Genomic DNA, 20,156 nt, shown 5'->3' on the forward strand with positions numbered 1-20,156 from the left:
ACATTCAGGTGCACGTGTCCCTTTGGATCACTACATTTGTATCTTTAGGGTAAATACCCGGTAGTGCAAATGCTGGGTTGTAGGGTAGCTCTGTTTTCAACTTTTTGAGGAAAATCCATGCTGTTTTCCAGAGTGGTTGCACCAGCTTGCATTCCCACCAGCAGTGTAGGAGGGTTGCCCTTTCTCCTCATCCTCGCCAGCATCTGTTATCACACACATATCTTTTACTGTCCTGTGGCAGGGTTCTGGTGGAACGAAGCATACTCTTAATAATTGTGGAAAGTGTTGGGGAAATACAATTAAAAATAAAGTCTTCTTCCAACCCAGAAATTCTCTTAACAGAGGTAATAGAAAAAGAAGACACTTTTGTTATTGAATAAGCATTAAACCAGAATGTGATGCGTATCACAGGCAATTTGCTAAGAGACTGCGAAAGCAGAAGGGAATCACATCCTGTTACATATCCAAGCAGATGTAACGTATAACAGACGAATTCCGAAACAAGAAACACTAACTAGTCCTCATGTAAGGGCACTTTAGCCCCATTTTTCACACACAGTTCATTCTAGATTCATCTGGGAATTGGGGAGACCATCTGTGTTAGCTAATTGGAAACCAAACTTGTCCTCTCTTTAAGATGGGAGGTAGTTTTTGAAACCCAGCCTCTGACTTAGGTGCCTGTCCTTCTACAGAATCTGGGAGATGGTGCCGGATCCCATGAAGTGTACATTTCAGAGATGCTTCCCAGGTCCTCGAGAAAAGGCATTCCTCAAGCAGTGAAGCTGATGAGGCTTAATTAGTTTTCAAAAGGATATAAGGTCATTTCAAAGAGGGAAAGTACTTAGAATTCCAAATTTTCTTAGAGTAAATGTTGTGAGAAAAAGGAAAGGAGAGGAATCTCTTATTGTCAACAGGAAGAATTAAGCCTCTTGTTTTTAATTTGTATTTGTCCCTGGAGTTGTTGCATTGACCTTGAGTTTTTTCATTTTATATTAGGGCAATTGGCCACAATCTGATTGTCACAACTGTCTCTTAAAATTTTCTGTAAAACGCGGGCGCCTGGGTGGCTCAGCGGGTTAAAGCCTCTGCCTTCAGCTCAGGTCATGATCCCAGGGTCCTGGGATCGAGCCCCGCATCAGGCTCTCTGCTTAGCTGGGAGCCTGCTTCCTCCTCTCTCTCTCTCTCTGCCTGCCTCTCTGCCTACTTGTAATCTCTTATCTGTCAAATAAACAAATCTTTAAAAAAAATTTTTTCTGTAAAACGATGTGGTCATTAATAAACTTTCAATTCTCTTTCTCTTTACACTCATCACACTGTTTTCTTTATTATTGTGCTTATTATCTTGAACTGGTATTACCAGATGTTTGGAAATAGTATCTACCAAACCCATTTATTAGAATTACGGAGCATAGAAAATAGCCAATCTTTGGAAACTGTAGGATAATTGCAGATTATACTGCTCTGTTTAATACGAGTCATGTCTTACTCTAGCAGCAGGGATTTATTTTGTACTCAGTTCCTGCCTGATAAATATGTATATTAAAGCAAATTATGATACTGCTCTAAAGCTATACTAAAATCACACTAGATCCTTTAACATATTAATCATAGTTATTGTAAAATTCCTCTATGATCGTTCCTACATCTGCATAATGTCTGAATTGATTGTGTTGTTTCTGAACAGTGTGCTGTTTGTAGTGTTTGTAGGTGTGCATGTCTCATAAATTTTTATTAAATACCAAACTTTGTGTGTAGTACAGTAGAGACTGAGGGAAATAGCATTTGTGTCTGGAAATAGGCATGCCTCTTCTGCTATGCAGTTAGTGTGAAATACGGAGTCTTTCTAGGCAAGATTTGAACTGAGCCTGAAGTAGTTGCTGTGCTTGTCTTCATGCAGTCACGGCTTAAATTCCTGTAGGGTTGTCTTCTGTTTAGTTTGGAGGCGCGATTGCTGGAAAGTTTTTTCCGTGTTTTTGCTCCACCCTCGGCTTCCAGCGTTCCTATGCACCTTGACCTCAGAGAGGATCTTTCTGCCTGCTTGGAGCCAGTAAGCCTGGGTTGAGAAGGGTGGTTTTTTTCTCTCCAGAGACCGGGTACCTCTCATAGTCCCCAAATAGAAGAGGGTTTTTTCCTTTTCCCTTACAGAGTCCACTGCTGCTATTGGAGTGACGGGGTTTGCTGCCTTGTCCCAGTGGCTAGCGCCTTTTGGTTCTTGGGGGAGAAGAACCAGGTGTGGCTTTTTGCCTTTTCTGCTTGTGGCAGCCATATTCTTCCTGCAGACCCCCAGCACTGAGGGCGCCCTGCCCTGTCTTTCTCTTGAAGCCCCAGCGAACCTTTGCCATGAGACCGAGCGAGTATGAACTCCCCTTCTGTCTCTGGCTCCCAGGGTTTGAGCCCTTGTGCTGCTCACACTTGGCCTTTAGTACTTGTCTGAACATCGCTTGTCCTCCTCTGAGTTGTGCCCCAGGCAAGTCAGAGCTGTGTCTGTCTGTCTCTTCTTGAACATGTTTGTCTTTCCTTAGATTTCAGGCTGGGTGATTCCCTTGCAACTACAGCTCTCTGATGAGTTCAGGAATTTCTGCCTTGTCCAGATTTTCCTGCTAGAGTGGTCCAGCACTCTGTCTGGCTTTCTTTTGTCACAGCGGAAGCTGGAGGTGTGCCATTCTTTGAGATACCCATCTCCTCCGTGCTCCTGAGCCAGATCAGGCCCAGGAAGTTTCCTGCTGACCCTGCGTGCTTTCCAGAGAAGGCATGCTGTTTTCTATATTCAGAACGAGGCTCTTTCCTGGGAGGAGTGTGCTGCTGCTAAGCCTAGGCATTGCTCTTCTTGTTGTTCTCCTCACTTCCTCCAGGGCCTCCTGTGACCTAGCTGCTTTCCTCCTCTGCAGCCTTTACAGGAATCGTGAGGCTGTGAGTTATACCTGCCCCGAACTACTGAAAAAGGAATTTACAGATGTTTCTATTCCTTCCTTCCTTGTGTTCCTTCCCCTCCCTCCTTCCTTCCCTCCCTCCGTCCCTTCCTTCCTTCCTTATAATTGGCACAGGAGAAGGGGGAGTAAGATCCCGATATACTGGTATATACTGTGTAGTGACTTACTTTTCATGTTGGAAATCCCATTTTAATTTTTTCTCTTCGTTCATTGACAAGATGAGTGTCTCATCTACAACTTGATCTGTGAACTTAAGCAACAGGAAGGAGTTCTCAGGGATAGCTAGATAAAATTTATGGTGTGATTTCCTTTATAAATCAATACAGTGATATCCTGGATTTTGAAATATGTAAATCAGACAGTTCTGGGTTTGGGTCATGTGAAATTCTTCTCCAGGAAGCATTTCTTGTTTCTCCCAAACTATTCTACCCAATCCAGTCCTCCCAGAGTATTTGGTGAAACTCTTTTATACTACCAGATGTATTGTATTATATTGATTTTTTTCTGTATATACGAATCTCCACTGCTAACTGTAGTCACCTTTGCATGCTCCAGCATATAGACCAGTGTCTGGAAATGCAAGTGCTCAAAAATCTGATCAGTTCCTGGTTCTCGCATGTCTTATATCCAGTGTTCCATCCACCGACTTCTTGTGGGAGTAGGGAGACAGCATCTAGTGGCAACTTATCAGTGAAGACTCTCACTGTCCTAAAGAAGTGGAAATGATTAAATGCCACATAATCTCTTCGTTACGAGCTACAGCACATTCAGCACGGGGCTTGATGATGCCAGGGGTAAGTGGGTCTGCGAATGGATACCCTCCGGCTCATGCAGTCAGTGCTTTCTGGGGACAGCAGATCAGGATAACAGAAGGGTGGGCAACATGACATGTAGCATTTAAATTGATCAACCCAGTGGAGCAAGAAAGCAAAGTGATGAACCCTAGTTTGGAGTCAGGAAGCTGCTTTCCATCCCATCTGACCTGACTGTGGTCTCAGAGAAGGCAGCTTATTTCTTTGGAACTTTGTTTTTTATTGCTCGTGAACAGAATTATATAAATGAGCTCCAATATTACTTCTAACATTATAAGGTGCCTACTCCCTATGAAATTATCTTCTATCTAATTATACTGGAAAATCATTCAGACATGAACAGGGATCGTAGCAACAGAAACAAATTTTGTTTATGTCCATTTCTGAGTCACTCTACGTGCCAGCTTTAGGGTCAGACAACTGAATATAAATCTGGGCTTTGGAAATAGGCATATGGCCTCAAGCAGGTTAGTTCATCTTTTTGGGCTTCAATTTCTTCATTTTATTTTATTTTATTGAAGATTTTATTTATTTTTTTGACAGAGACAGATCACAAGCAGACAGAGGCAGGCAGAGAGAGAGAGAGGGGAGGAACAGGCTCCCTGCTGAGCAGAGAGCCCGATGCGGGGCTCGATCCCAGGACTCTGAGATCATGACCTGAGCCGAAGGCAGAGGCTTAACCCACCGAGCCACCCAGGCGCCCCAATTTCTTCATTTTAAAAATGAATTTAAGACTTCCTACTTTATTGAGCCATTGTGAGGATAAATGGAATACGTCCTTATTAAAGATCTAGAACACGGCGTGTGTCCAGCTGATATTAGCTGCCATTTTCTTTGCCATCGCATCACCAGAACCAGTACCAGCGCCAGCGCCAGAACCACCAGCCCAACAGCACCCTCTAACTTTGCTGGGAGACCAAAGCATGGACAGCTTGTCCTTAGCCACCATATTGGAACCTAAGCTGCTGTTTCATTAGCTCTAAAGTGTTTCTTGGGTTTCATGTAGTGCAGCAGTTCTCTCCCTTGTCTTACATCTCTACACCAGCGTTTGGAAATGAGTGTTCCAGAGCACCAGTATGTGTAGTAAGCCCATCAGTGGTGTTTAAAAGTTCTGGATCACTAAGCTTACACTGACTAATCCCCTGGGTTTTAAAAATACTTGCTTGTGATACTATATTTGTGATGCATTCTGCATCTCTAAGCAGATTTTACCTCACTGCCATCAGGAAAGCCTGTCCCTGCAGGAGGTGTTCTGAGCTGTCTCAGTGTGCATTCAAGGTCACTGATGTGCTCCTCTTGCAGTGGGCATAAACATTACCACAGAGAGATGGAAATGCAGATAGTGCTCCATTTGTTGTGTGCACTTTATCTTCATTTCACTTTAGTCTGACCACTTAAAGTGGAAGCTATTGTTTTTCTTAAAATTATTGTTAGATAAAAACTTGAGGTGAAAGAGTCCTTCTTAGGGAGAAAACAATTGCATTATTAGTCTCACGTAAAATATGGATCATCTTGGGCAATATTTGGGATTATGTGTGTTGCTTGTTTCCACCTATTTGGGTAGACAATGATCAGGAGCAGAGACAATATAGTTTTAGATATGATGATTTTAGAAGACCAGGGACTGCCCCTGGGTTTCTGTGCTCTGAGACAGCCCTGTCCTCTGGGGAACCACACATTCACAGCCACTTGGCAGGGTAGAACCCTCAGTGAATTCTGGTCTCTTGTGTCTTTTATAAAACGTCTTCCTGAACTTAGAAGTTTGCCTTTCTTATGGGATCCTTAAGTTTTTCAGATTTCTAGTTTTCTGATTGCCCAGCAACTATTTTCTGACTGATCTCAGCTACTTCCATGGAATATGCTGCATTCATACTGTTAGTCTTGTTCCAGACCTTCAACTCTGCCTTGGTCATTAAGATTGGGGCATTTCCTCAGGTTCTGGCTCATGTGTGTTCTGAATTCAGTTCCCTCATTCTGGCTTTTAGGATGCTTGGTTTGTTTATTTATTTTTTTGGTCACCCTGTATATGAGAACCTACCATCTAATCCAGGATGACACATTGTAGGTACAGAATAATTGTTTGTTGAATGGCCTACACTATGCTGCACACAGTGAGACAGATAACACATTTTTTTTGATGTTTATTATGTCTTTTGTAATAGAAATACAAATGAGTTCTTATAGAACAAATGATGGGCTCCCAAGTGACTTAGGGAAATGACTCAATCATCCATTAATTTGTTACATAGTCGCTGGCCACCTGTGTGAGCTCCCAGGTGTACAGCATAAGTAATTTTGACAGATGCCCCATTCTGATAGAGTCGATAGGATTGTACTTTAAGGGTTTTCCCCAGAAAAGGATGACATCGTTTCATAAAGGAAGAAGGTATCTGTCCTTTCATTGATAAACAGGAATAGTTGGTGAGGTGTGGCTTTCATCTTTGACTGTTGTGAAAATTGTATCCAAACTGACTTAAAAATAGCTTTAAATTTTAAAATAATGTATTTTATCCAATGATATGTAATGGAAAATTGTCTAGAAATGAATTTTCTCATTAAACTCTTTCAAATCTCAAATTAAAATTAAAATTTGGTAATTTTTAATGTCTTGATCAGTAAAGGCAGCTTGGTAGATCACACAGTGCAGAATTTTGCTTTTTATTTTTCAGTTTCATGGTTCTTCTTGCTCCATATGACAGGAATACTGGCGTGTAATTAAATAGGGTTAAAAATATATGAATAAATTGGCCCAAGTTGCTCTTAGAAACATACTTAAGTTTTTTCCACTCAAGTACTTCCAGAGGCAGTAGTCACTATATTTTGTGCAATTCTGTTCCTTTTTCTCCTCTGTCCACTTTTTTGAGGCATAATTTACATTAAGCAAAATGCATACACTCTGGGGCACCTGGATGGCTCAGCGGGTTAAGCCTCTGCCTTCGGCTCAGGTCATGATCCCAGGGTCCTGGGATTGAGCCCCGCATTGGGCTCTTTGCTCAGTGGGGAGCCTGCTTCCCCCCCGCCCCCGCCTGCTGCTCTGCCTACTTGTGATCTCTCTCTCTGTCAAGTAAATGAATAAAAAATCTTTAAGAAATGCATATACTCTAAGTGTGCACATTAGTGTCTTTTGAAAACATTAACACTTGGATAGCCACCAGCTGATCAAGTTGTAAAGCAAGCATTCATTCCACCAGAAACTTCCACCGGACTCGTTCACCATCAGTATCCTCTCCAGCTTCAGCCCCAGGAAACTACTAATCAGCTTTTTGTCACCCCAGGTTGGACTTCATATAGGTGGAATTACTTACATTACATGCTCTTTCTGTTCTGCTTCATTGGCCTAGCGCGGTGTGGGGAGGGTTCACCCATGCTGCTGGCGGGGATCAGTAGTGCCTTCCTCTGTACCACCGAGTATGGTCCCACTGTCTGTTTATCCATTCACCTGCTGATGCAAATTTGAGTTATTTCCAGTTATTGGCCCCTCTGAATAAGGCCGCTGTGAACATTTGTATATAGTCCTTCCGTGGACACATATTTTCTGTTCTCTGGGGTATCAGGGAGTGGGTTGCTAGATCACATGTCAAGTAAATGTTTACGTTTTATCAGAAAATTACCAAACTGATTTCCAAGGTGGTTGTACCTTTCCATGTTCCCCACCAGTATTAAGATGAGAGTTCATATAGAGTTTAATAGAGGTCTTTTTTTTTTTTTTTTTTGTTCCATATTTTCTCCAACACTTGATATGGCCGGTTTTTAAAATGAAGATCAGGGGCGCCTGGGTGGCTCAGTGGTTTAGGCCACTGCCTTCGGCTCAGGTCATGATCTCAGGGTCCTGGGATCGAGTCCCGCATCGGGCTCTCTGCTCGGCAGGGAGCCTGCTTCCCTCTCACTCTCTCTGCTTGCCTCTCTGCCTACTTGTGATCTCTCTCTGTCAAATAAATAAATAAAATCTTAAAAAAAAATAAAATATTTAAAAAAAAAATAAAATGAAGATCAAAGTTTTGGCCACTCTATGAGGTGTGAGGTGGTGTTCTGTTTGGGAGAATCCTTGAAAGCATATAAATATACATTCTTTATAAAACTTTTAATTTTATCATTTGTTTATTTTATATCAGTATAGACTCATTATATTCTGTTTTATTCAATGAGTTAGAATGTATTACTTTAGAAACAAAGATACAAGATTTGAGTTGTCTATCAATTTCTCTGTATGTGGCCACAATATGGAGGTAGTTGGTTCTCTTGCTTTAAAATAATAGGCAAAGCTTTTCGCTTCTCATAACTGGCTATCAGTCATGCCCTCTACTTGACCTGACCCTAATGCCTTTGGGCTTTTATCATATCTTGTTTGCTCTTATAACATTCCTTTAAAAAAAAACCCAACTAAAATCACAATAGCCAAACTATGGAAAGAGCCTAGATGTCCATCAACAGATGAATGGATAAAGAAGATGTGGTGTGTCTTTCTCTCTCTCACACACACACATGCGCACGCACGCGCGCGCGCACACAAACACACACACACACAGGGGAATATAATGCAGCCATCAAGAATGAAATCTTGCCATTTGCAATGATGTGGATGGAACTAGAGGTATTATGCTAAGCGAAATAAGTCAATCAGAGAAAAATAATTATCATATAATCTCACTGTTATACAAAATTTAGGAAATAAGACAGAGGGTCATAGGGGAAGAGTGGAAAAAATAAAACAAGATGAAACCAGAGAGGGAGACAAACCATAAGAGATTTTTAATCTCAGGAAACAAATTGAGGGTTGCTGGAGGGGAGGTGGGGGGAGGGGATGGGGTGGCTGGGTGATGGGCATCGGGAAGGATATGTGTTGTGATGAACACTGGGTATTATATAAAACGGATGAATCACAGACCTGTTGCCCCTGAAACAAATAATACATTAATTAAAAAAAACCCAAGTAAAATAACAAGTAGTTGAAAGTTGTGATCTAAAGGGATTCCAACAATCAATTCTTCAACACCCCCCCAAGCATTATACAAGTTTAAACTTCATTGAATCATTAGAAATTAGTTCACACCCATGGTGGCATTCTGAGTTTATTTATTGCTTAAAATTTTCTTTTAGGGCGCCTGGGTGGCTCAGTGGGTTAAGCCGCTGCCTTCGGCTCGGGTCATGATCTCGGGGTCCTGGGATCGAGTCCCGCATCGGGCTCTCTGCTCAGCGGGGAGCCTGCTTCCCTCTCTCTCTCTGCCTGCCTCTCTGTCTACTTGTGATCTCTCTCTGTCAAATAAATAAATAAAATCTTAAAAAAAAAAAAATTTTCTTTTAAAATGTACTTCACAGCCCCTGGTCCTGGGCTTAACTTCTTATCTTCTCTTTCTTTTCTTCAACCTCATGAGGTACCCAGTGCCTTCCCTGCCCGGCCAGTCACCGCATGGTTTATGATGTTGCCTACTCTCTCGCCAGTCGCCACACGGTTTATGACGTTGCCTACTCTCTCGCCAGTCGCTGAGTTGCCTTGACCAAATCTCATACTTAGATGGGGAAATATTTACTTCCTCTGCTCTGTTCTTGGGCTGTTGAAGTCCGCTGAAGAAGATTTAGACCTTGCTCAGATCCTCTAAAGTTCATGTTTTATGAAATCAGTGGGGATTCTGTACTGACTGAGAGGGATTTGGACTGAACACAGTCCCTTAAGCAAAGCTGTGTTCTAAAAACTAAAAGTTGTCGATACCCGATATTTGTATATTGACACACTTCGAAGTCAGTTCTAGGCCTTCCTTTCTTAACACTTTATACTCTCTCCCTGGGATCTGTTTTTGCTCTTAGGGGCCTATTTTTTTTTTTTTTTAATATGCTTATATGTGGCTACAACATTCTGTTAGATAGCATCATTTTATTTTTTAAAAGTTTTTAAAAAACTTTTTGACATAGAGAGAAAGAATGTGCAAGCAGGGGGAGTGGCAGGGAGAGGGAGAAACAGGCTCCTGCTGAACAGAGAACCTGATGTGTGGCTCGATCCCAGAACCCTGGGGTTCCAACCCAGGACCCTGGGATCATGATCTGAGCTGAAGGCTTATGATTTAACTGACTGAGCCACCCAGATACCCCAGATAGCATCACTTTGTTAATTGCCTGGAGGTGATTATATTTTCATAGAATTTTCATTTGAGATACATTTTTATTTTATTTGACAGAGAGAGGGAGAGAAAGCACAAGCACGTGGAGCAGGGAGGGAGAGGGAGAAGCAGGATCCTTCTGAGCAGAGAGTCTTACACGAGGCTTAATCCCAGGACCCTGAGATCATGGCCTGAGCTGAAGGCACATGCTTTTTGTGTGTGTGTGTGTGCATGTGTGAACATTTTCTTTTATTGGGCTTTATATACATAATCAACAAAGTCAAAGTAATATATAAATATCACAGTACAAAAAAGGAAAAATATAAATGGATAGTGCTTTTACTCCATGAAAAAAAATTTAACATTTTAATTTAATTTTATTTTTTTCATGTTCTAGGAGTCATTGTTTATGTACCACACCCACTGCTCCATGCAATATGTGCCCTCCATAATACCCATCACCAGGCTCACCCATCTCCCCAACTCCCTCCTCTCCATAACCCTTAGTTTGTTCTTAGAATCCACATTCTCTCATCTATCATCTCCCCTTCTGATTTACCCCAATTTACATTTCCTTTCCCTCTCCTAGGTGCCTATTTTTTTAAAACCATGTTTGAGAGTTCCTGAATAAACATGGTAAAACTTATATTGGGCATGACACGTTTAGAGCTTCAGATCATATCCAGCGTCTGAGCTCCAGACTCCTCTATGCTCAAGTGCATCCATTTGGATGTCTCAAAAGTAATTAAACTTCAGCAAATATAGACCTAAACCCAGAATATTTTCTTCTCTCCAAACCAAAATCTTTTTCCATTCAACCCATTGGGTAGGCCAGAGTCTCGGACATCATTTTTGGCTTCCATCTCTCATTTCTGTCCCATATGATATGTTGCTAGAATCCTGTGCATTTTACTTTCTAAATAATTCTTACATATCTGTTTTCTTAGCACCACTCCTGACATTCTAATGGCTTACTAATTAATCTCACTGTTCTATGCTGTTCTTTCCTCTCATCTATTCATATCATAAGAGCCAGAAGTATATTTAAAAAATGCAGATATGATGATCTCATTCTCCTCTTTGGAGAATAAACAACTGAAACCTATAATGGCTTTCTGTTTATTTTAGGGTAAAATAGGAAGTGGTTAACATGGGCTACAGAGATTTTCATGGTTTGGTACCAACCTACCATCAGTGTTATGATGTTTTACTCCTACTTTGAATTTTCTTTTTTATATGAAAATATATTTCTAAGTTATCTTTCCTGTGTGTGGTAGGCCAATTTGTACTTTATCGAAAAGAGAAAAAGAAAAAGCAACAAATAATATGAATAATTGCTTTATTGATAATGTATTTCATAAAAGAAATTTAGACATGTAAGGGTTCCAGATATCACATAATTCAAACAAGTGAGGTATCTAGGTTAATAAGTTTGAATAGTAGGTATGATTTTTGAAATAGGTGATATGATTTCAAGTTTGGTAGAAGATAGAGGATTTAAAACATCCTTTTATCTTATGTTGAACATTTTGTCCAAAGGGGAATTATCACTAGGAGATGAAGTAGGTTTACATGTGTTTATAGAAGGGGAGAGATAGACAGATGTGCTATTTCAACCATTACATTCTTAGTGACTTTGAGATGGGATTGGAAAAAGAATTAAAGAGAAGCTGTTGTTTCTAGCAATCCATGTACTGGAACAGCTGTGAATTCTCTTAGTAGCAGCAGGGTAGTTGCATTTAAGGGGAAGAGACTCTGCCCAAGAAGAGGATGCTGTTGGTCTTATTGTGCCTGATGAAGAACAAGAAAGGGTGATCGCAATGGAAAGGACAAGTCGGTGGTGATACAGCAGGCGGTGGGGATCCGACAATAACAACTACCGCTGTAGAGCTTGCAGCCTCCGTGCCCTCTTCAGTCGCCTCCACAAAGGACTTGTGTATGACTTTAGATACCCGGAGATCCTTCGTCCCTGTCATGCCTGAGAGGTTGGCTCTGTGTGGACTGAAGACATCCACCATCCCCAGGGCTCTCAGTGTGTCCTTGAGGTCATAGGTTTCTTCCACTTTGAACCGGGGTAAGTATAAATCCACATAGTTATCGCGCATGTTCTGCGAGCTCGTCCATTCTATTAGTTTCTCAGCGGTCAGTTGGTCTTCAAGCTACAACAGTGGAGAAAAAGGAACAGCTGATGTGATTCTCATTGGATGTCAGACACAATTTATTTAACATTGGATTGAATCGTAGAAAACTTCTATTTAAACAGTAAATGCAAGTGCAGAAGATTCAGTTTGTCACATCTTATCTGAGCAGGCCAAATAACACAGTCATAAATACATATTATTCAATTGAAAAATGTATTATGTATTCATGACTGTTATATAAAGCATAAATGTGCAAATATCTATACATGTGTATATATGGATATATATGCACATATAAGTGCATACAACAGAATTATTAAATAAAGTTATTTTGTAAGAGATGAATTGTATCTATTTTTTACAGTCCTCACATGACATGCGTCTTTTTCAAATGGACTTCTCTTGTTAATATCCTTGTGTACATAATTTTGTACATCCTAATTGAAATAATTTTTATTGTGTAGGCACTGCTTTTATTCCTTTTTCTTGCTTGACCTATTTGTAAATATTTCTTATATAGATATATATTTCTCTAATCGAGTTTAAATTGTTACACAATACTACTTCTAAATTGATATTTGATGTATATATTTTTACTTAATATTTTTAAGCATTCACTATGTATCAGTCCCTAAATTAAACTATTTGTAATACAAAGATGCGCCAAAATTTGAATTGTTCAATGTGTTGAGCCACTTCTGTCCAAAAGCTTTTGCCTTGTTTGGATTAGTTACTTCAGGTCAAAATCCCCAGGACTGGGATTCCTGATGTCATTGATAATGAGGATTGCTGAGCTGGAGTATGAATACTGTCATGGCCCTTCACATGTATTGCTGTATTACTTTCCCTGAGGATCTCCAGGTCCACTGTTAGCACTGTATCTATTGTGGGTGCAACAAGTTCACTGTGACTTTAGCAGCATGACTGGCTGTTGGAGTCGTTGGAAGCTGACATGTTTGGAAAGTCCTGACTGCGCTAGTCCTTACTGCTTAGATCTTTGCCTTTGGTATTTTTATATATTAACTTTATTATAACAGGTTTAAGAGGAAAATTATAATCCCCTCACCCCGCCCCCCGCACTCTGAGCAGTGAGGCTTCAAATGACTTTTGAGTTCTTAGGGACAGAATACTTCCAAATTGAAAAGTAGGCATCAAGATAAATCTGTTTGTCTATTATCTACAAGACCACTGTGATTTGATATTTAAAATGTACATTTTGTTGTTTTAATTTGCTTCTTTTGTTTATGAGTGAGCTTGCAAATATTTCCATGTGTCACCTACATATGAAGGTTCATTTCCTTGTCTTCAAATAAATAGACTGGAATATCTTAGAAGTTCTCATGGTTGCAGAATGTTAATGTGTGTGCCTAGGTATGTTTCTTCTGAACTGACATTCTAGTTTCATCAGAATATTAATGGGACCTGTGATGTTGAGATTTTCTGTATATTCTTCCATATGACACTGTGATATTTAAGATATTTACTCTTTGGTGTCCCAGATTCTTCTCAACAGTTCTTTTTTAGGCTGTATGCAGAGCAGAAACTACGTACTTTGTACTTGAACTCTGTTAGCCACCACCACCAATCTGTGAGCACTACTTCAATGAACAGCCTATACAAGCATTGTAATACTAGGAAATCAGGCAGATAGTGGGAAGAATTGGAGGTACAAGATTTTACCTTCTGCAGACCATCCACTTCATCTGGCAGCAGCAATATCATGCTTAGATCTTTGCCTTTGTATGGTATTTCCAGGATCTTGGCTTGTATGTCCTCCAGTGAGGTGAACTTAAAAACATTGACTTGTTTCATCATTTGTACAGGTTTGCTTGTATCCTGCAGTAATTAATGGTATTTGGCAAACAAATACCAAGGGAGGCATCAGTCAAAAGAAGATAATACTATTGAGAATACCAAAGACATTCTTCTTCCAAAGTTTTAATGTTCCATTTATGAGTGTGTTACATTATTATAAATAAATTATGATACCTTGTTCAGCCAAAATTCTTTTTCCACAGTGTTATTTTTATCAAATTTGTTGTCCCACTGTCCTTTGAAATAAATGGCATTCACCAGAACCAGTATGGTAGTAAAGTCAAGAGTGTTTTTGGGAAGCAGATCCTTGATTTTTTCTGCAAAAGAAAGAAAATCAAAGGTCTGCTGTGAAAGTACAAGTGGTTTGTCTGGAAGATGCTTTGAAAATTACAGTGGATCATTAATTATTCATACAAGTCAGCACTTTAGGGACTGTGAGCAGTAATTCTCGAGGTGCAACTTTCCTTGTGGCACCAGCTTGATGGAGTTACCCTCACTGGAGACACCCCTTCTTGTCTTTGGGAAAGGTGTTCAGATTCTCTGTCTTTGGGTGACTTCAGTCATCTCACACAGAATATGGATGCATTGGTTTCAGCTGCTCTTGTAGCATATCCATTCCCACCCTCGCTCCCTCCCCTAATTCTTCTGCGCCTTCATTCTTCACTCCTCCCTCTTCACTCCCTTCCTTTCTATTTTTTCAGCTTTGGGCTCACTGCTCTGAGGAACTAGGGCTTGATTTTTCTTTAGGACAAAGGGCATGAGCTCTGTCACCTGAAACACTGCCCTGTGCTGTCAGACAAACACAGTCCATGGTTGTCTTCCTCTCTATTCTCCACTTTGAGAATTTAAAGGATGTGAACCAAGATGGGGTCTGAGCAAAGTCTTGGGATCCACAGAGGTATTGTCATCTATGGCCATGAGCAAACACAGATTGCCAGCTGTGTTTCTTTGTAATTGTCTTTCTTTTGTACCTCCTGGGTTCCCATGTTGCATTCCACGTTTACCTGAACCATTCCGTCATCCGTAGTACCCTCCTCCAGCCTCTCTGCAAAGTCACCTCCCTCAACCCACTGGCACCCCGCATGGTATCAAGAACAGGTTTTACACACACCAGAGACTCAAAAAAAAAAAGTGGCTTTTATGGGTGATCTCTCATACCCTACCATGAGTTTGGCTTTCCACCCAGGAATTAATCTTCTTACGACTTTCTTCTGGAGCATTTTTAAAATCAACAGATTCCACACTGGTCAGGTAAAATTTCTTAACATTATCCATGTATTCCTTTGATGTGAGAAGGAAGAAAGGAAGAATTAAGAGTAATATATCCGTAACTATATATTCCCAAGTTAGTTACCTTCAATCTTGACAAAATATGGTACAGGAATCTGGACCCTGAAGAAATCTACATTGTCTTGCCCATGTTTATTTTATACAGTAAGCGTGTGGGTAATGTGAAAAAGAAGTACAGGCTGGCACAAGAATGAGGTCTTGGAAAGGCAGTACCTTCTGGACATAGGCTGGGGCAGAAGAGGCTGTAGGTTGCAAGCTGCAAAGCGTGATTCTCTAAAGGAGATGGCGGGCTTCTGGGACTCCTCAGCACTTCTGCCAGTCCATAGGGTTCTTGCTTTTACTCATATCTTCTCTTCTGGGCACTCAGTATTCCCTGACACTTTCCCAACTTCCCATAGAGACTCCACGCCTGCCCTCTCATCAGTATCCCGGTAGCCATACATTTTCTAGGTCATTGCCCACCAAAATTTACACTGTGTGACCGAATGGTGTCAGATCGTTGGGGGCATCTCATGACTTCCTTTGCTGCTGAACCCCCTCTTGGGTTATGAAGTAATCCCTAAACCCACACTTTATATTGATGGATTACTCAGTTCTAGAACATGTCATTTGGTATAGTTGAGGCAAGGGAATCTTGTACCCTATGTGAGTGCTCTGCCTGTGGGTCAGCCAGGTTCACTTGCCTTAGTCTCTCCCATTTGGTCATTGGAGGACATAGGGCCCAGGATTCAGATTAAAGATGTGGCAGGCCAGATGAAACTTACTTGAAGAAACGGATAATTTTTTTCTCCATAGAGCTTGTTGGCGATGTTCACCTCATATGCATCCGTGGGTTTCTTTAATTCAGTCAGAAGCTTTTGAAATTGATGGTGCACATTTCCCAACTCTTCAACCTTCAAATATAAAAAAGTAGGTTCACTGCATTCTCTGTCAATGGAAATATAAATACTAACCCCATGTAAACTGTTAGATCCAAAGCAAAGTTTGGTAGTCCCACAGATGATATTCATTGTTATTCCCTGATTTTTGGTGGATTTACTTAAATAGTATTCAGAATCCTTACATTCAGTCTCCTCCAGGAAATTCTTTCTTCCTGCTTTGAATAATCCAATCTTCTCACTTTTTAGTACCGTATGATTCTGTCATTGGATTGTTTTTTAATTGGTACAAATAGGTTAAGCTTCCCAGCTAAACTTAAGGTCTTTAAGGGCTAGAGGCACATTTAATTTTAACAGCCATTAATAGTATGATAATATTGAATTTATATATTTCAGTTACATTATGACATGAAGCCCTTTACTCTCTTAGATTGTATTTCTTCTAAGACCTGTTGACCATGATCTATGACTCTTCACAAATGATGTCATACTCTAAGTGTAGGAGCAGCATGTTCAGTGGTAAGGGCTTTACATGGGTATCTCTAAGTCTTTAATCCTATTCAGATAAAAACACGAAACTCAGAATTAAATAAACTTTCCAAAGGGATGCAGGTAGCAGAGCCAAGTTTTGAACATACTCCTGTCTGAATCCAAAGCCTTCTGTTTGCTAGCTAAGAGTTTTGGACCTTAAGGCTGTAACTATATATCTCATCTAATCATTTTTCAAAATGTGCTTGGATGTGGAAATCCCATTTATGAATTAATTAAAATTATATTATTTTAGCAACAGTGTTGTGATTACTGTAATTATTATTAGTCTACATAATAATAACATAAAATTTATCAGGGTTTCCAGTAATCTAGGCACTGTTATAATGTTTTGCATCTGTTTGTATGCATTAAGACAGATTTTTTTATTACTCCCAGTTTACTGGGACGGGGTCACTGTGCCTCAGAGTGGTTGTGTCTTGTTCATGTTCCCTGGTGGTGAACAGCAAACCAGGAATTTGAAGCTCTTTAGGTACAGTGTTGATCTCCCCTCGGGAGACAAAAGTATGAAATAAGTGTGTCATATGAAATGAGATACAACTCTGTCCAATGTATTTTACCTAAGATATTTCTTAAAAATGGGCTTTTCATATATTATCTGAAATTCCTAAATTATAGTATGAGCCTTTTGAATATGCAATTCTCCTTCTAGACCCAAGACTCTGTGACTCACATGGTCTGTTGTAGTTCTTCCTTCCATGTTCTCTGTGACTTCGTTAAAGTGAAGGACCTGGAAGAGACAGGAAGTGGGGCAAGAGAACCACTCAAAAGATTGGGAAATAAAAAAGAAAAAAAGAAAGAACCCAAATCCAAACAAAACCAAACCCCAAACCCAAACCAAAACCAAACCAAAATACTAAAGGACAAAGAGAGATTTTAGTATAAACATTTGCTCCTTGAAAAAACCAGACACTACAAAGAATCCTGTGTCATTATTTATTGCTGAGAAAACATGAAACGTTTTGCATGAATTTAAGTCAGTGCCTCACTTCTCCCATTACTCTTCCCTGTAAGCCTTGCCTCTGTTTGTTGTGCGACTCGGGGAGTTCATCCCAGCTATCAGAGTAAATGTAGGCATGGGAAGCGAATGGGGCAGAGCCCTGGGGAGGGCATGTGCCCCCTACGGCTCTGTGCACAGTGAGTCATGGGAATGCTTTCTCAGTCTCCTGTGCTGCGCAGCCACTTCCGTGGTCATCTGCGCGCAAGCCAGCCGAAAAAATCAGTCTAAGCTGGTCAGTGTATAGGAAGCAGACACCTACCTTCTCCATTTCGAATGCAGTGTTTTCTTCAGCTCCTAGGAAGGTCATGGCTAATGCTGATGAGATGGACAGAGGGGAGTAGAAGATGTTGTCATCCCTTTTTGATGCTTTGAACTGTTGGAACAGATCTAATGCGAACTGGGTGTTTGCTGCACTGAGTGAATTCATGGCGACCTTGGTGAGATGTGGAACTCCTAGAAAAAAGCATCAGATTCATTTTATGACTTTACTGAAGGGAAGTTTAGTCTATAATGAACTTTTCTTTCTTTTTTTTTAAAAGATTTTATTTATTTATTTGACACAGAGAGATCACAAGTAGGCAGAGAGGCAGGCAGAGAGAGAGAGAGAAGAGGAAGCAGGCTCCCTGCGGAGCAGACAGCCCGATGTGGGGCTCGATCCCAGGACCCTGGGATCATGAACTGAGCCGAAAGCAGAGGCTTTAACCCACTGAGCCACCCAGGCGCCCCTGTAATGAACTTTTCTTAAAAGGAATGACTTATATTTGGATGGTGAGATTCTGGCAACTGAAGTTTTTCTTGTACTTTTCAAGCCTCTTTCAATGTATTTGTATTAATTTCATAATTAATTGACTATCACATTACTATGTAAAAAAAAAAAGCTTTCATGAAAAAGTAACAGAACATCTTTATCTTTCTTCTGTCACTGGCAGTACTAGGCCTGGGTAGGAAAGGCTTTAGTACAGACCCCAACACAGATTCAGCCAGCTCCCATGAGGCACCTCTCTGCTTTTTCCTTCTGGGTTCTTTTCGAGTCCGAGACTCTCCTCCCCAGCACATGTGTGCCTAAGGGAACATTTGTTTAATCAGAAGTAAATTAGCTAAAGGATAAATCAAATGAAGGAGATACTTCAATTTTACCCCGGCAGAATAAGTAAAATACAGTCACACAGATTGAGATAGATGCATAATAGAAAAAATGCCATTGCCATTATTTTCAGAAATGATCCCTGTTATTGAGCCGGAGCAGCAGGAGGCACATACCTGTGTTCCTGGAGGAAGCAGGGATGGGCAGGGAGCCTGTCAGCCTGTGTGTGGTGAACAGTGAACTCCTGAATATATAGCTTGCTCCTGCCACCTTCTTGTCCTTGTGATCAGTATTTCAAGTAAATCAACTTTTGATTTCTTAACCAGGCTAACCATCATATGAATCAACTCAAAATATTTATGAGAATAAAACATGAGCATTCTATTCCTCTACTTCCTTCTCACCTGCAGCAAAATACTGCGGACCTGCCATGGTTGGCTCTTGCGAAAGGCAGCTAGGTGTCTTTCTAATACCAACGAGGACAGAGTTACAACTTCCTCACTTGGCCCTGCCACATCCACCCGGAAATATCCTTGAAGAAGCTTTCTCTTGGATGTGGATGTCTTTAAGGTCCACTTCAAGCAAACAGTGAAAAAGATTATATTTTCTAAAGTTCCAAAAGGACTTCTTCAACCTGTCAATTTCCTTAGTAATTATTCTGTATAACCAGGAAAATAGCTCGAGTTCTGTCTAAAGTTGCTACTGATGCAGTGTGTCAGCAGTCCACGGAGAACAAGAACCTGTTGCCTTTCCCTAAAGGCTGTACCTCAAGAGCAGTCCTCCTTGTTACCATCCATGCCCCCTTGCAGCCGGTCCCAGATTTTCCCTGTTTTTTTAAGGTCAGTGGGAAATTCATTTACCCTTCAGTGTTAACATACTCACAGGGGGAAAAAAGATGGATAAAGACAGGGAACTCTTGTGTGGCAGCCTTCTAGTTTTTTATATAAATATGAATAAAAAACGAATCGTCTGAGCTCCGGAATTGTGACATTTCTCTGTCGCTTGCCCTTTAGCATACCAGTTTCACAGTCATGGGCTGGGTACCACAGTCAACTGCTTGTAAGAAAAAATGAGACAGAGGTGTTCCTTAAACGCCATGGTTAATTCTATCAGGAACTTTATTCCCTTCATGTACATGATGTTCCCACAGGTACAATCATATTAAAAACTTGACTCTTACCAAGCAGTGATAGGTATTCACCTATTCACAACTTTTGCAACTTATTAAGGCAGGTCTCTTTGTTATCTCCATTGTACAGATGACAGGAATGAGGCACAAAGCAGTTGAATAAAATCTCAAGTGTCTGCAGGTAGTGACTTGCACAGGTGAGATATCAGGCAGATCAGCTGGCTCAGGAACCAGCATGTGTATTCACTACCCGTAGTGTGTTAGAGAGACTCTGGGCACAGACTCTGGGTTTGAAACGACATACCTCCTTGTTTTTAAATGCAAAGAACCCTTTTCTTCTGTGCTCTTAAAAGAGGTAATGTCCTCCTACAAAATCAGAAAGGGTGAGATACAATCAAATACTAAGCCCCACAGTCACCAGGAGAGAAGGCTTGTC

The 20,156-nt window shown here is 40.7% G+C and overlaps 1 protein-coding gene across 2 annotated transcripts; it reads right to left on the minus strand.

The window, feature by feature from the left end:
- Window positions 1-11,573: 11,573 nt before the first annotated feature.
- SERPINB3 (serpin family B member 3) lies at window positions 11,574-17,934 on the minus strand. Of its 2 annotated transcripts, none has more exons than XM_046025705.1 (7): window positions 17,767-17,934; window positions 17,181-17,237; window positions 15,845-15,973; window positions 14,954-15,071; window positions 13,965-14,107; window positions 13,656-13,748; window positions 11,574-11,993 (listed from the first exon to the last, which is right to left on the minus strand). In XM_046025705.1, the coding sequence occupies exons 1-7, from the start codon at window positions 17,932-17,934 to the stop codon at window positions 11,574-11,576; spliced, it is 1,128 nt and encodes a 375-aa protein (XP_045881661.1). The 2 variants fall into 2 exon arrangements, with proteins under 2 accessions (XP_045881661.1, XP_045881660.1); XM_046025704.1 differs by having other exon boundaries at window positions 13,656-13,811.
- Window positions 17,935-20,156: the final 2,222 nt, after the last annotated feature.

Source organism: Meles meles, chromosome 12, assembly GCF_922984935.1.
Source record: "Meles meles chromosome 12, mMelMel3.1 paternal haplotype, whole genome shotgun sequence".
Taxonomy (NCBI): Eukaryota; Metazoa; Chordata; class Mammalia; order Carnivora; family Mustelidae; genus Meles; species Meles meles.

Coding starts and splice junctions, on each gene's coding strand:
- SERPINB3 (XM_046025704.1), bottom strand. CDS start 17,934: ATGAATTCACTCAGTGCAGCAAACACCCAGTTCGCATTAGATCTGTTC. Junction 15,974..17,180: donor GAAGAACTACAACAGACCAT/GTGAGTCACAGA, acceptor TTATATTTGAAG/GTTGAAGAGTTGGGAAATGT. Junction 15,072..15,844: donor AAAATTATCCGTTTCTTCAA/GTAAGTTTCATC, acceptor CTCACATCAAAG/GAATACATGGATAATGTTAA.